We start from the raw sequence: 16,767 nt of genomic DNA, 5'->3' as shown, positions 1-16,767 counted from the left end.
TTTTCAACAACGACAAAAAATGATGCTGGAAGAAAAAGTGTAAAGAAAAGCAATCAATAAAAACTGACTCTGAGTGAGCCCATATGTTGGATTTAACAGACAAAGACTTGAAAGCAGCAACTGTAAATTAGTTCAAAGAATTAAAATAAACTGTATTCAAACAATTAATGGAGAATATGATGACAACAAAGAGTCGTAACAAAGAAATAGAAACTATTACAAAAAAACAAATGGAACTTCAGGAGTTGAAAAGGGCAATAATCAAAATGAAAATTGTATTGATGAGTCACCAGCAAATCTGAGAATACAGAAGAAAGAACTGGTGAATTTGAAGATGGATCAATAGAAATAATCCAATCCGGAGAAGAGAGAGAAAACAACCCTGGAGAATTGGGTCATAGCAGAACAGAGTAATACCAGCAGGCAGAACACAAAGTAATCTAAACCTGAGCTGAAGAATTTCTCAGTTGTAAGCCTCTTGTTCATTTTGTAAAACGGGGATAATAAATAGTACCTATACCTCACAGAACTGACTAGAGGATAAAATGAATTAAAATATGTAAGTCACTTCCTGGAACATTATAAACACATAATAATTTTTAGTTGCTATCATCATCATCATTCACACTTTGCTAGGGAAGAAAATCATGAGTGGCCCTGACCCCAATAGTTCCTAGTGAAACTTCCCTACCTGTAGGAAAAGTTCTTACCGCTTGCTGAGAAGAGGGATATAAATCATAACTGCTACTGAAGGAAAATAATAGAGCTATCAGTTCTTTGACACGCATTACCTCAACAAAGATCCTATAGTTACTTCATAATCACAGGCATACCTCGGAGATTGTAGGTTCAGTTCCAGACCACCATAATAAAGCAAATATCACAAATTTTTTGGTTTCCCAGGCATATAAAAGTTATGTTTATACTATATGGTAGTCTGTTAAGTGTGCAATGGCATTATAGCTAAAAAAATGTATATACCTTAATTTTAAAATACTTTATCTCTAAAAAATGCTAACCATCATCTGACAACACAGTGTTGCCACAAACCTTCAATTTGTAAAAAACGCACTGTCTGCCAAGTTCAATACAGCCAAGTGCAATAAAATGAGGTATGCCTGTATACAATTACTTCTACATTTGTAATCATACTTTACTTTTTAAATATTTGGTTTTTAAGATATTCAAAAGTTTCTGCCTGAGTGTGAAATTCTAGAGAAATTTGCTTATATATATATTCATAACAAGATCTAGAAATGATTTGAGCATTTGCATCTTAATAAGCCTTCTTTTTATATGTGTTGATGCTAGGAGTAGGGTAGTCATAATTAGATTGAACAACTGATTCATATAATATCAGAAATAAGAGTTGCCAAAACATAACACAAATTTTGCCAAACAAAAATAACTGGCGAGCCAGCTACTCTGACTTGAGGGGAATTACAAAGTTTGCTCTAAAGAAACTCCACTTCCCACCAACATATTTATCTATTTCACTTTTTTTTTTCTTTCTTTCTTTCTTTTTTTTATTTTTCTTACTCACTCTGTTTTTGGAACAGCTTTTCTCAGCCAGAAGAAATCAGTCTGTGCTAAATACTTGCGGGTTTGCAGGACGTTGCCGAAGTAGTCAGATTCTGAAAACTTGATCTGAATAAAACAAACCACAACCATCACTGTTCTAAGTGCAGATAAAAGATGGCTCTGAAAAAAAAAGACTTCAGCGCACAAATGAGCGAGCAGCAGAGACGCTGCACTCCTCACATCATCTCTCAGCCATCACCGGTTAACCCAGTCTTCACAAAGCCATGAAATTTAATCTCAGTGATTTTCTTGTAAAATAAAAAGCTCAAAAATCAATATGGTCATTTCTGGATGACAGTAAAAAACGAGAAGCTGCAGTAATTTACAATGCATTTCATTTGCTTTATAACTGAAAAATCTACTTTAGCCTTTACAGAACATATTATCTTAGGTTTGAAATTTCTTCGCCCACATGAGTCCTTGATCTTTTCTAAAAATGTGTACTTTATTTATTTGTCACATAGGTTCTTCTAATAGTTCAGAATAGTTCTTTCAGAATAGAAAGAACTAGTTCTTTCTAGAACTGAACAGAACTAGTTCTATTCAGAATAGTTCTTCTAATAGTTCTAATAGTTCAGAAAGTTCAGAATATAAACTTTCAGTTTATTCAGCTGAAACCTCGTTTAGTTCACAGATGATGATTTAGTCAAATGTTAAAATCTAATTTACTGTAATCAGTATTTGTTCATGAAGGGAAAAAAAATGAAAGTGATTCAGACTTATTTTCTACCCTAAGCACAATGGAGTCACTAGAATAGTTTGATTATTAATTGAAATTATCTATCAACGCTCAAAAAATGCTCTGGTCACTAAAGATTCATGAAATTACAGAGGCAAATCATAGATTATAGCTCGCGTGGAAAAAAAGGAAGTTGATGGCTCACAACAGTGTTGTCTATTAAAATAGGGAGAAAGACATAATTGATTCTTGAGTTCCTTTTCTTTTTTTTGGAAGGAGAATGGCAGACAGTTTTAATTCTACAGGCACTCTACCTACAAAAGTAGCAGTACTTAACCTAAATATTGTAAATAATATCCATGTAACAGTAAAAGCAGTGGTTTGTAGTGATCCCTAATGCTTTGGTTTTAAAATATATTACTGTGACAAATAAAATAAGAAAAATACACATTTGAATAAGCAAGTAACCAAGAGTAATCATATTCTTATTAGCTGTAATATTTTTGTAAATTTAAGCCATGATACTCTTTTAAAAGCAAAAATTAAAATATGGCAAATGAAGGTTTATGAGACCCACAGGCATCACATTACAGATATGAATGAATATACACAACTTGACAGTTACAGACTTGACAGCAGCCTATTTGTTGGCCAGTGTCTGGCTCAGGTTTATCTCTTCCCTAACATATCATGGGTACTCATTTTGTCTGCAGAGTAACTTCTGTTAATGACTCATCTTAGCAATCTTTCCAGGGGACCAGGCCAAAATATAAAGAAAAGAATAAAATAATTAATGGCACAGAGAGAAAGGCAGGAATGAAAGTATCAATTCCTGGCATGTTTGGTGTTCTACTTGGCCAACAAGTTACAGAGATAAGACTTCAAACTGTCCCTCCCTCAATCCTCTTAGAGGTGGCTGATGAATAAATCGTGGTATAATCACATAATGGAAAACCACACAGAAGTCTAAACAAATGGTCTGTATGTGTGAACATGAAATAATCTCAAAAGCAATGCTGAGTAAATAAGACAAGTTGTACGTATTAGAGAATTTAAAATTTTAAAACTTATAAAACAATACTACATGCTGTTTATGGGCACATACCTATGTAGCAGAAGCATAAAGAAATGCATGGGAATGAGAAACACTGAATTCAAGAGAGCGTATCTAGGGAAAGAGATAGGCAGGGAAGAAGGACATTAGGTCAAGGAGGACTACACAAAGAATTTCCAATGTATCTGCTTTATTCATTTAAAATGTGTGTGTACATGTATACAGCTAATATGGCAATATGTTTAATATCTGTTAAAGCTAGAGGTGTTCAAAATAGGATTTTACATACTTTTCCAATGTCTGAGATGCTTCATAATGAAAAGAAATCTTACAATCGATTGTATTTTAGATAGATGTTTATACTCAGCCTCAGAAGAAACAGAGTAAGCTCCTTGTTTTAAGAAGCAACCCTAACTAGCAATTCTAATGCGTTCCCGGATCACACAGTTTAAAGATGTGTCCAGTGTTCAACCTTTTTTCAGCTTTTGTTCCGAAGACAGCTCTGCCAGAACTTTCAGAATATGATTGTAACTGACAGAAAATTCAGATACGTTCTTGGGTTCAGAGCGTGCTCCGGAAAGTTCTCCCAAAGGAATTTCCTTCAAAAATATTAACTTTTTTTAGATGCAGACGTAGAGAATGGACTTGACACGGGGAGGGGGAAGGGTAAGCTGGGACGAAATGAGAGAGTGGCATGGACATATATACACTACCAAATGTAAAATAGATAGCTAGTGGGAAGCAGCTGCATAGCACAGGGAGATCAGCTCGGTGCTTTGTGACCACCTAGAGGGGTGGGATAAGGGAGGGTGGGAGGGAGATGCAAGAGGGAGGGGATATGGGGATATATGTATATGTATAGCTGATTCGCTTTGTTATACAGCAGAAACTAACACACCATTGTAAAGCAATTATACTCCAATAAAGATGTTAAAAAAAATATTAACTTTTTTTGTACTATCAATGGGGTCAGTTGTTACTTTTAGAAGAGTCTGCTAATAGTGTTACTTTCCTGTTCCATTCGAAAACAAAAACTTGACATTCAGGTTGTTCTACAGACATTAAATGGAAAACTACCCAAAAATTTCCTAAAGAAGAAGAGTTCCAAGTCTAAAAATACTTTACATAAATATGGTCCTACCATAGCCATGAAAATGATCGTGGGCAGCAAAACTCAGAGGCAAGTGATTACAAATTTGCCAACATCTTACCTATATTTAGAAGGATAAATTTTAAATTGTTTTAATTATTAAACTGAGCATATTTTCTATTTCTTAGCCTGGTTCAGTTAATCTATTCCATTTATTTAATGGACATCACAGGTAATAGGGGACAACTTTTACTTTTTCCTGTAAGACAGGTTAAGTGTTTGGGAGTAAGGAACGGCCAGCCGCTGTTACTCCCATATGACAGATGGGAAACAACGATGGAGAGATTACGGAACCTGGCCAAGTCACGCAGTCCAAATCATTAGGCTCCCACTTCAGTGTTATATTCATTGGTCCTAATAAGAAAACTGGTGATTCAACAGAGAGAGTACAAGGAAGGAGGAGGAGAAGGTAAGAATTACGAGTGGGAGGAGAAGCAGTGATTAAATAAATCAGGGCACAGTTTACTTAATATCAGACAGCTGTTAAAATAATGGTAATGAAGGCTATGGAAGACAAGGACAAAACAATATGTTAACTGTAAAGGTCAGTATACAAAATTATATATAAGCATCAATTACAGCTATACAAAAATAGAAAGATAAAATAATACACTAAAACAAAAGTACATACTATTATGTTCAAGTACCAATATTCAGGGACTTTTTCATTCCTTTTCTCTATTTTTCAAATTTTCCACCATGTGATAATACTTTGATAATTTCAAATATTTCAATAGGGCCTTGAGTGAGAAAAAACTATGAAACCTAGCAACCACTGGGAAAGTTCTGCTTGTTGTAGAGATAGCAACAAGAATGAATGTGCATGAATATTTTAGAACCACTTGTAATCTTCAAAAAAAAAATGTTTAAACTCTGAAAGCGACAATAATTGGCTCAAAAGTCTCTTGTCCTTTCAGTTACTGGTGAAAATCTAGGTCAAGTTGATAATGACTTTCAATCACTTCCACCTCCTGACTTTTCAATTGAGTGACCTTTGGGGAATTAATTGGGGCTCCCGTGTCATTTCCTAAGAATAGCTGTCCAGATCATAAAATTTAGGGGAATCTGACTTTCTCTTTGTGGAAATCCTATCCTAGATGCCTAGCACAAATGCAACAGACTAAATGGAAGAATAAAGCTATTACCCTCCCCAAAGGTGAGGAACACATAATAAGGGCAGAACAAGGAAATGTGTTCAGCTTCTCTGTAGGACCAGTAAATACAAGCTGATAAGATACTACATAAGCCAATAGGAAGTATAGATTCTAGAACACTTTTTAAGTTAAATCCATTTAAACATACTCAGCAATATATCCAAATACCTCTAAGAAAGATTTTATTTTAGGCACCCAAAGAACTCTGAATACTCAATGTAATCCAGATTTTAGAATTATGTTTTCCCTTATTTAAATAGCAAAGTCGGACTTCCCTGGTGGCTCAGTGGCTGGGAGTCTGCCTGCCAGTGCGGTGGGGTGGGGGGGGTGGGGGGGGGCGGGGCGCGGGGGGGGAGGGGGGTTAGGGCCTGGTCCAGGAGGATCTCACGTGCCACGGAGGGGCTGAGCCCGTGCGCCACAACTACTGAGCCTGCGCTCTAGTGCCCATGAGCCACAGCTACTGAGGGCCACTCGCCTGGAGCTCGTGCTCCGCAACAAGTGACGCTGCCACGGCGAGAGGCCCGCGCACCTCAACGAACAGTGCTGGCTGCAACTGGAGGGGGCCCGTGCGCAGCGGCGAAGACCCAACGCAGCCAAAAATTAAAAAAAAAAAAAAAAAAAAGTATTTAAATAAAATAAATATATAAATAGCAAAGTAATACGCAAGATTGCTGTGTTTAGATGGCTTCGCTGTAAGTAGTATGTATGTATACATATATACACACCTACATACGGGGTGGTGTTCAAAATGTTTAACAACCTAAGTATACAGGACACTGTGGAAGATACAGTTCCCACAGGCATTCACATAAGGGTGACTCTGAGGGAGCACCAACTAGCACACCAACCAGGAACCAGATGCCCCGCTGCCACCACGGGGGGTAAGGGGAGGTCTTGGTCTGCTGCGGCCAGGGGAACACGAAGATGGGACTCCCCGTGTGCAGGAGTTACGGAGGACCGGCTAGAAGGCCGGTGGGCATCAGTGCACCTCGCTCCAGTGCCCACTCTTGCCTCTCCATGGTCATGGGGGGGTCAGAGATCACTTAAGAGAGCTGGCGGCATTGTTTCATTTTGTTTTTTTACCAAGTAGTACAGAATTATTTCAATATTTTAACAACCTGTTTTTCTGGAGCATTCCACCTAAATATCACCTCACTCTTGCATAGTGGCAGCAGCACTCTCTGTCATTATGCACACAAAAATCATATACACACATAAACACACAAGTGTTCCACTAGCAAGAGCAGACCAAGACCCACCCCAAAGAATATTATGTGGGTTCACATATTATCTACGTATCTCCACGTGCATATTTATGTTGATGTATGTATCACTCACCAGAAACATTGATCTTCTCTGAAAAATTACCCACATCCAGTTCTCCTAAGTAAATGGAGGCCAGCTGTGATTCTGACTTTAGCTCCTACTGCAATTTTCCATTGGTTTTCACAATGAGAGACGTGCTGAATGGGGTCAAGTATTTACCTACTGTCTCTCAGATACGTGCCCACCCTTTTACTCCGTTCTCTAATGTAATGCTAGGCTGTGAATCTGAAAACCACGTTTCCCAGGCTCCACTGCAGTCGGCTTCCTGCCAATAGGAGGCACTGGTGGAAATCAGCAGGTGGCAGGAGGGGAAAGGATGCTGTGTTTTTTCTCTTTCATTCCCTCTCTCTCCTCTTTCTTCTTCCGACAATGACTCTGGAAGAATCTTCAGTCCCTCTTCCACAGCCCCAGCTCTGCTCTGGAGTGGCAGTTCCTCATCTGCTCTCGAAAGCAATGGTACCACCACCTCCTCCCTTTTGTGTCCCTAGACACAGGGGTGGTAACTGCTTCCTAAAAAAGTTATTAATCTCTGGTTTACCTCGCCTTCCTGATTTTTGCATTCCAACCTATTTCCTGTATTATATCTCCTCTCTTTGAAATACCTGATGTGGTTTGGCTTTCCTGGCTGATACAGAAATCTTCCCAAAATTGGTATCAACTCACTCTTGCATCTGTCTCCATCAAAGAGCAGTACAGGTACACCTTATAAGGTTTATCTGAACGTGGACTGATGCCTATCTTTTTAGGCTAACTAGTAGGCTTTCCTGCATGCTACTGGGGGCTCACATAAAGGGCACATCCTTTTTCTTGTTCTTTTCAAGGACTACAGAAAGACTGTTGTTCAGCAATATTTTGCTGGGTATCTCAGTTTACCCTGTCATCCTCAGAAGAGAAAAAAAAATTTTTTTTCTAATTCTTTATATCTGCCTCTAAGTTCTTTTCCATTTGCTCTTATCTCCATATGAGCCCAACTTGAGTTTTCAGCCTTTCCCTTGACCTTCATCTAATCCATTTCCCAATCTCTATCCTCTTTCCTTTTGTGTTTGTACCTGATGAATCACCTTCACCTGCATCAAATAAAGTAAGCTGTTTTTCATTTGCAACAGCCTGTCATGTTCAGAGCTTGTATTACCAGAAATTTCTCATAAGCCCAACAGTAGTCCTTATCTACATATTCCTCAAAACTGAAAACACAGTCCCACTGTGTATCAGCAATACTTTAGTCCTTTTGCTATTAGCCTCGGTGACACTATTACTATCACATCAAGCATCCTTTACCTATTTTCCAGTTGGGTTTTATTCGTTTCCTCTATCAGTTTCTGATCATGAATGTATTTTTACTTCATGTATTTGGATTTTTTCACCGTCTTTTTTAAACTGTTAGAAACTCTTGGGTGTAATTGTGTCTGCTTCGGCAATGAGTTGGGTGAAAGCCATTTCTTCTCAAAAGTACTTAAAAATTTTGGTATATAATGGCTTCAGTTCAGGCCCTGGAGACATGAGGAAATACACCTAACACTGCATCCTGTTTGGCGTCTGGTTTCTTTTCACAAAAGATACTACATTTATTGAATCCTTAAATTTGGGGCATTCACTTTAAACAGCAGCAGACTGCCAACAAAACCTGATCAACTAAACACCGTGAGTGAGCCCTGAATGCTATCTTATTTGATTAAGGCCTGAGACTGTTCCATCTGTAGAGCCTCTTAAATCAATTTCAGGCACATGGATACTGCATGTGTTAATTCGTAATGACCTTTCCAAACCAAAATAATTTACTATCATAAGTGAAAAACTGAAGAAGCCATAACTAACACTTAACAGTGTGCTTACTCTGTGCCAGGGTCAATTCTACATACTTTAAATATGTTAACTTATCTGATCCTCATAGCAGCCCTATAAGGGAGGGATTATTACTATCTCCATTTTGATATGAAGAAACTGAGGCACAGAGAGGTGGCATAACCTACCCTAGGTTGCACAGCTAGGAAATGGCAGAATGGGGATTTAATTCCAGACACTTTGATTCCAGGGTCCATGTTCATAACCACTACACCAAACTGCCTCTCAAATTCTCGCCTGCATTCTTCAAGTATCTGCCAATCACATGTAATTATCCAGGTTCTACTGCTGAGGTACTTTGTGCCCTGGTGATGCCCTTCTTAGCAGCAATAGTTCTCATACTGATAAACAAAGTTATAGCTATCATTTATGGGGAGACGACTTATGTGCCACACATTATGCTAGGTGCTTTTACATTTACATAATCTCATTTAATCTTCTCAAAAATACTAAGACTTGGTTATTATTATCTCCAGTATCCAGATAATCAAAGGCATGCTAACTGAAGTAAAATAACCTGCACAAGATCAAACAACTAGCAAGTGGAAGAGGAAGAATCACTTCTTCGTCACTTAACAGTATGACCTCCCTTCTCTTCACTCATCCCATCCCAACCAGCTCTGGGAAAGCAGTTCCCACCCACTCTTCGACTCACTCCTCTGTTCCTCCAGCAGAGCTGCCTGACAAGAACCCTACAAAACCCCTTCTCTGATTACAAGTAGAGCTTCCTGGGCCCAGATTTCAGTCCTGGCTCTGACGCTTGGCATGGCACTGAGGAAATCACCTAACTTCTTTGAGTCTCTATGTCCTTTTCTGGGAGATGGGGATAAACACCATCTATTTCACAGGATCAGTGTGGGGCTTAAAAGGTAATGTACGTGAACGTGGCAAATGTGTCAGTATCTTTAATTATCATGCTAATAGTGAGATTTTTCAGGATCAAAACAATGTATAATGAGATGGGCTGTCTGAGCTTTGGGATACTGTGAAGCACAATTATTTTCCTCCACAGCAACTGGATCAATACTTTGGAAGGCTATATCTTGGAGCCCAACTGAGAAACTTTCTAATTAATGCTTTCACTCACTTTTGAATAATCTTATAAAATTCCAGTGTTCATCTATAAAGCTAGGATTGCTTACAGATATGCAACTTATTAAATCACAGTTTCAGGAAAGAGCTATACCTCAGAACCACTGTTATTTAATGAATTCCAAAAAACTACTTTTTCAAGAAAATCTAGTGAATGATAAAAACAGGGGTTTTTGTGAGGAAGAAAAGTTCTTTACCAGAACTATCTGTAGGAAGGAAAATAACAGTGGTTATGATTAGAAAGGCCTGGAATGAATGTATCTACTGGAAAATATATGTCCCAAAATACTGGAATAAAAAAGAATTACTATTCCTCCATCAGTAACTTACTGCAAATATACAATCCAACTCACAATAAATTATAGAGTCATATGTATATGCACTTAGTTTGCCAAAACACTCATAAAGTTTAATGAAGTTAACTTCCAACAGGCAAGATTTATTACTAGTCATTTAATATGAATGAAGCACATAAAGACTGTTTAACAACAAACATCATACATTCACCGTTAGAACATGCTCACTAATTGTAAAATACTCAGTTTGCTTAATTCTTTCCTTTATGATCAAAGTAGACCAAATCCAAGTCCATTTGCTTTATGGTACCCACTCAGCTACACATTCTTTCTGACACTTCCTTTATTTTGAATCTGCTCTAAATCTTGTGATATGCCTGGCATAATGAGGCTGATATCTAGCCAAGGAATGAATCAAAAGTTGGTGCTTTTTGGCACCACCAGATTTAACTGCCTGGACTTGGGTTAGCTGAAAGGCCGAGGCCAGTAAAACTTGCCCCCCAAAAAAATACAGTAAATTTAGCACTTACTGCCTTGAGGTCTTCATTAACATGAGTATCATTCATTATAAATTCAGGATAGCCAACTTTTGCCAAAACAGCTCTTGCCTATAAAAAAGAAAAAGAAAAATGATGTCAGAGTTTCAGCACTTAAGTCATTAATAATCAAAGGACACAGGAATGCAGCCTTCATCTGAAAACTCTGTTTACTGAATATCTACTATATGTAACTGACTGTGAAGGGCAAAAAAGAAAAAAAAAAATCTAAGTTAGTCCCTGCCCTCAGCATACTAAAAGCATAGTGAATGTAGCAAATAACTATATAATACAAGATAAATAAAGGTTTAGATATAGACAATATTGTCTATAAATAATTTTATTTATAGACAATATTGTTATCAAAGTCCATAGCAGAGATTATTTCCTCATGGGGAAAATGCTTAATGGAGAAGGTGACCAAACTGAGTCTTAGAGAATGGATGGGATTTCAAAATGCAGAGCTGAGAGGAAGGACATTCCAGGAGAGCAAACAGCAGGGGCAAAGTCAGGGAGACGAAAAACAAAGAGCTCGTCAGAGAGATGGTGAGTAGTTTCCTGTAGCTGGAGAAGAAAGCACGAGGGGTGGACACAGAAAACCATGCAAGAAAGCCAGCTTTGGCCAGATCACAGGGATTCCTGAATGCCATGCTAAGAGTCTATATTTTGTTTTACAGACAAGAGAGAACTAAATATTTTTAGCAGGAATAAAATGAGATGAGTTACCCTCCAGCGAAATTATCTGTGCAACTCCGTGAATGATGGCCAGGATGCCAGAAAAATTGGAGGCCGAGAGTCCAGACTAATTTAAGATGCATCACAACCATCCTTTTGATAGACATACTACTTATTCCCTGTTTTACAGTTTATAGGGAATGGATAAAGGAAAAATAGGCACATACAAGGAGCCTCCACAGCAGTGACTGGCAAACTATGGCCTATGGGCCAAAGCTACTCTCTGCCCCGGCTCCCCACCCCAAATCTGTTTCTATAAATAAAGTTTCATTGGAACACAGCCACGCCCACTCATTTACATGTAATCTATGGCTGCTTTTGCACGACAATGGCAGAGTTAAATAGTTGGGACAGAAACCCTTTGGCTCACAAAACCTCAAATATTTACTCTCTAGCATTTTAAAGAAAAGGTTTGCCAACCCTTGCTCTCAAGAAATTTTGTCTCTCTCCTCTCCCCAGATTCAGGGTTTCACAAAAACAAAAGAACAGCTTACTCAAAGAGTAAGTACCCTGTCAGGCCTCTGCCCAGATCCCCTGGGATCCCTTTTATCACCTCAGCATATCCCTCCCCAGCTTCTATGTTCTTTTTCCTTTCTAATGGCCAGCACCTGAGACTGAAGGCCTGCCCTAGGGCTACTAGGACACCTTGCCTGCACTCAAAACAGTTTCCTCCTGGGAGTTTATCTACCTTGGGCCCCCATCTCCACTGCCATCCCAGCAGCCCTTAGCCAATGACAGCCTGTAGCAGGAATATGAAAGTCCAGCTCCTTTGCTTCAATTCAGGACACAGGGTGAGGTATAATTTGCCCTCTGGAGTTCCCCACAGGATCAGGCTATCTGAGACTTCCCCTGAAACGGCACCCTGGTCCATCTCTCACCCTTCCCAGTCTGGCTTCCCTCATTCCCTTGCTGGTTTCTCCTGGGAGCACTTGCTGAATAAATCATAAATCACTTGCACACGAATCCTCATCTCCAGCTCTGCCTCAAGAAGACCCAACATAAGACACCAGGCAACCCCCAACACATCGGTTTTATTCCAGCAAAGCAAAAACCAGTGACCTTTGCACACTGCTCTTAGTAATGAGTTTTTTCCTTCAGTCCCTTTCAATTTTCTTCACTCAAGAAATAAATAGAATAAGATAGTATGTTTTCCTTATCTGCCTTGAGATAATTCAAATATTAAATATCAGCAGAAACTTGAAACTCAAGACTCAGAGAGGATTTTACAAGTGCCGCAGGACACAGTCATAATGGGTTTTGCTGTTCCAGAGACTCAAATATAGCACAGATCAAATTTTGCCTTCAAAACCCTGTGAGTTACACTGAAAGCCTGATATGACCCAGAGAGCAGATAACCAGAGGTTACAACTCGCCCCCAACATCAAACAATACATCATATGTCTACAGGTTACCTTGTTCCGAGATTGTTCTGGTACTTCCCTCGTATTTAATTCCTCACTATACTTTATCAGCTCACCACAAGTCATATACATAACCATAACAAATAAAGAGCTCCAGATAGTCTCAAAAAAAATAAAGAAATATACAAGCTGAGTCATCCACAATTGTTTTCTGAACACTGGTCTTTCCAGAGCATGCTGGTGAATTATGGATTGTTTTTCAAACCTCACGCTCTGGGGCCCCCCACTGCACTACAGAGCTGCACAGAGTATATTACCTTCTGCACTGTATATGCAGGTCACTGAATCCTTTATTATTTATTTAGCAACACCATGACTTGAAGAGAGCCAGAATGGTGATACAAAGAATCTCTATTCATCTAAGAACACAAAGATAAATAATACTAGTAGCAACACTGCCAACATCTGGAAAGAATACTCTTCTTCCCCAAAAATGTGCTGTGTTGTTATGCCTCTATTCAAACCCAAATGCTCCTTCTGCCAGACAGTCTGTTGTCACTTCCACATCATCCCACCCAACCCCGTTCTACATTCTTCCCTGAGAAGCCTCAGAACTACATCTCCCAAAACCCCATGGGACATGACTGCAGGTTAGACTCTGTGAATGAGAAGCACTCACAGGAGACTGGAAAAGTAGAGGAGGAGACACTATTTATTCACTCGCTGCTGGTAGCTATGGGCAGGCACACGGGCATCTGCAGACAGCAGATAAAGCGCTTTGCCAGCAGCTTCCAAGCATTCTCCTGAGAAGAGCCCTTTCGTGTGCGGGCAGCAGAGACCATTGGCAGGCTCTGCCCTTCACTCCCCAGCCCTCCTGATGATTGCATAAGCCTCCAAATCCCCATATTAAACATCTTTCCGCTTGACACGCTTAGAAGGGCACCCATTTTCCTGAATAAACTCTGATATATACCCTTTAAAGCAAATAATGATCACATCACTTTTTAATTTTTTCAGAATGGAAGAAATGAAGCACCAATAGCTTGATGGCTTGTGAAGGGAAAAGCATTAGTGAAGCAGGCCTGAAATCAATTACTCCATGGGTTATAAGGACAAGAAGGAAAGGCAAGTTCCACTGCAAACACTGAGAGAACAGTGGGATAAATAAAAAACAGACTGCATGCTATATCCTGCAAGAAATATTTCCCAGTCTGCTTATGGCTGATCAAAAACTCCAGAGCTTTCCATAACCATTACATGCATTTCTTTCCCTTATTCACAAAGACCTCCAGAAAGGGCTGCACATGACAGCTGGACCTTCTTCCTCAATAAAGGAGGCTCAAATGATCTTCACTACCTGTGTGACCCTGAGCAAAGTACTTAACTTTTCTGAAGCAAATACTGCCTATTATATAACCAATATCCACATTCTTTTCCCTTCCTTACTATCAGACCCCAGTTCTTCTCAGGATGACACTGGACCCAACAAAAAATAGCTGCATCACCCAACTTCGTTTGCAGTTACAGTTGGCTATGGGATGAGATTTTGACCAATGACATATAACCAAAAGTCCTTGTTGCACTCCCAGGAATCTGTTTTAAAAGACGAAGACTCCGCTGGCATGTGCCCTCTGCCTGCAGTCCACGGTTTCTCAACCTTAGCAATATTGACATTTGGGGCCAGGTAATTCCTACTGTGGGAGCTGTCCTGTAGCCTGTAGGATGTTTAGAAGCATCTTTGGTTTCTACATACTAGATGCCACTAGCAACACCACCTCACAACTCGTGACAACCAAAAATGTCTTCAGACATTGCCAAATGTCCCCTAGGGGCAAAATTGCCTGCTGGGTAAGAACCACTACTTTAGTCTTTCCTCTTCCTCCTTCCTGCAATGCTGATGCAATGGCAGAGATAGGGCAGCCATCTTGTAATCACAGGGTAACAAACAAGAGGAAGAAATCGACATGCTAAAGAGGGTGGAATGAAGAGTTGGTGCCATCTGGAGCCCACCATATCAGGCATGAACTGCCTCCCTTCCCCCTCTATGACATGAGGAAAATAAATCCCTATTTGTCTGAGGCATTATATATAATGTTTTCTACTAGCTGTAGCTGAATGTAATCCTAACATGATCTCCTTTTCATCACATATAGCCTGAGGGAAAAAAAAATAGTACCTATACTTCACTGGGTTGTCTGCAAGGATTCACGATGACATTGCACACAAAGCACTTTTTTATGCCTTGGTCCAGAGTACATGATGAATAAATGTTGGCTGTAGATTATACAGAGAAAGTAGAAACATGACTTCTTCCAAGGATCTGGAGTAACACTGTTCTGTACCTACGTGGAGGGTCTCTTAGGGGAACCCAGGCCAGATTACATCCTTAACCAAATACCTGAACTCCCCTGGGGAATAATGTCACTCTTTTTAGTCACAGGTCAAGTTTCAGGGGGCCACACAACGTAGTGAGAGAGGAAGGCTGTTGAAGCAACCCTGTGATCAGTGGGGAGACAGATGTGCCCATGAGATGCTTGGAGCACGGTGGAAGATTTCCTGAGCAAAGCCAGACTCAAAGCATGAGCCAAGAGAACCCAGGCTATTCATTTCCCCCCAAAAGTCTGAGGACTCTTCTGAGGGCCGCTGTTTGCACACCTCAGAAAATGGACACAAGAAACACTATGAAAGCTGATCTTAGCAAAGATCAAAGAAAAGGTTGCCTTTAGCATTCACCATCTTGGTTTCTGCTTTCCCTTCCTTTCTCTTGCCTGTATCCGTTCCTCCCAGTACCTAGCAGGCCCTGTGTGTTCATACCACTTGCTCTCTGATCATACCCAAAATTGGCCTTTCCTTGGCAATACACTGTGCCCCAAAGTCATCTCCCCCTTCCCTCCTCATCCATCAAAACTGCTATCCCCTCACGGCAGCTAACCTATTAGCTGTCATTGGGGCCTCAAACTAATTTATAAGATGTGAGTGACTAATAGCAATCTAATGTATTAACTCTGGAGAAATATCTGTATTTAAAAGAGTAGTTCATTAACCAAAGGGATAAATCAAATTATAAGGAAGGTTTCTGTAGCTGTCAGAACCTTCTTTCTGATACTACTCAAATCAAGCTAATGGCCTATTCCACTTAATCCCCATTGTGTTCCCCACATGGAATACAGTGCCGGGCACATAGCAAGTGATCAATGCTCAATAAATATTGATTCATGTAATGAGTAATTTACTTGATAGACCCATTCTGATCAATGTCAAGAATAGTATCAGAAAATATAAAAGGTTATAGTCTAACACATGACCAAGAACATCATTCAATGCTGCTCCCGTCAAGGCACATTTCCATATAAACTGATCTTACCAAAAGAGATAACATGAGGGAAAAAAGAGAGAGACTTTCTGAGAACCTAGGGAACTTTCTGGAGAATGGAGCAATGTTTAAAATCCAGTGGGACTGGGACTTCCCTGGTGGTCCAGTGGTTAAGAATCCACGTTCCAATGCAGGGGACACAGGTTGGATCCCTGGTCAGGGAACTAAGATCCTACATGCTACGAGGCAACTAAGCCTGACAGCCACAACTACCGAGCCCGCACACTAGAGAGCAACTAGAGAGCCCACGGGCCTCAACTACAGAGGCAAAGCACTCTGGAGCCCGCAGGCCACAACTAGAGAGAAGCCCACGCACCACAACAAAAAGATCCCACAGGCCACAACTAAGATTCGACACAGCCAAAAATAATAAATAAATAAATAAATAAAATCTGTTTAAAAAATCCATTGGGACTGACTTTTTTTTTTCTTTGTTGTGTTGAGTCTTCATTGCTGCGCATGGGCTTTCTCTAGTTGCTGCGAGCGGGGGCTACTCTTCGTTGTGGTGCGCAGGCTTCTCATTGCGGTGGCTTCTCTTGCTGTAGAGCACAGGCCCTAGGCGCCCGGGCTTCAGTAGTTGCAGCACGT

At 39.9% G+C, this 16,767-nt stretch overlaps 1 protein-coding gene across 1 annotated transcript in view; it reads right to left on the bottom strand.

Annotated features, from left to right (window-relative positions):
* PHEX (phosphate regulating endopeptidase X-linked) overlaps nt 1-16,767 on the bottom strand; it is a 198,071-nt gene that overhangs the window by 54,686 nt on the left and 126,618 nt on the right. The window contains exons 13-14 of the mRNA XM_059910108.1: nt 10,705-10,782; nt 1,544-1,647 (exon numbers count right to left, since the gene is read on the bottom strand). Coding sequence (XP_059766091.1) covers nt 1,544-1,647; nt 10,705-10,782 — 182 coding nt within the window. The remainder of the gene's footprint in view (nt 1-1,543; nt 1,648-10,704; nt 10,783-16,767) is intronic.

Source organism: Balaenoptera ricei, chromosome X, assembly GCF_028023285.1.
Source record: "Balaenoptera ricei isolate mBalRic1 chromosome X, mBalRic1.hap2, whole genome shotgun sequence".
Taxonomy (NCBI): Eukaryota; Metazoa; Chordata; class Mammalia; order Artiodactyla; family Balaenopteridae; genus Balaenoptera; species Balaenoptera ricei.
This window is presented reverse-complemented; position numbering and strand designations above follow the sequence as displayed.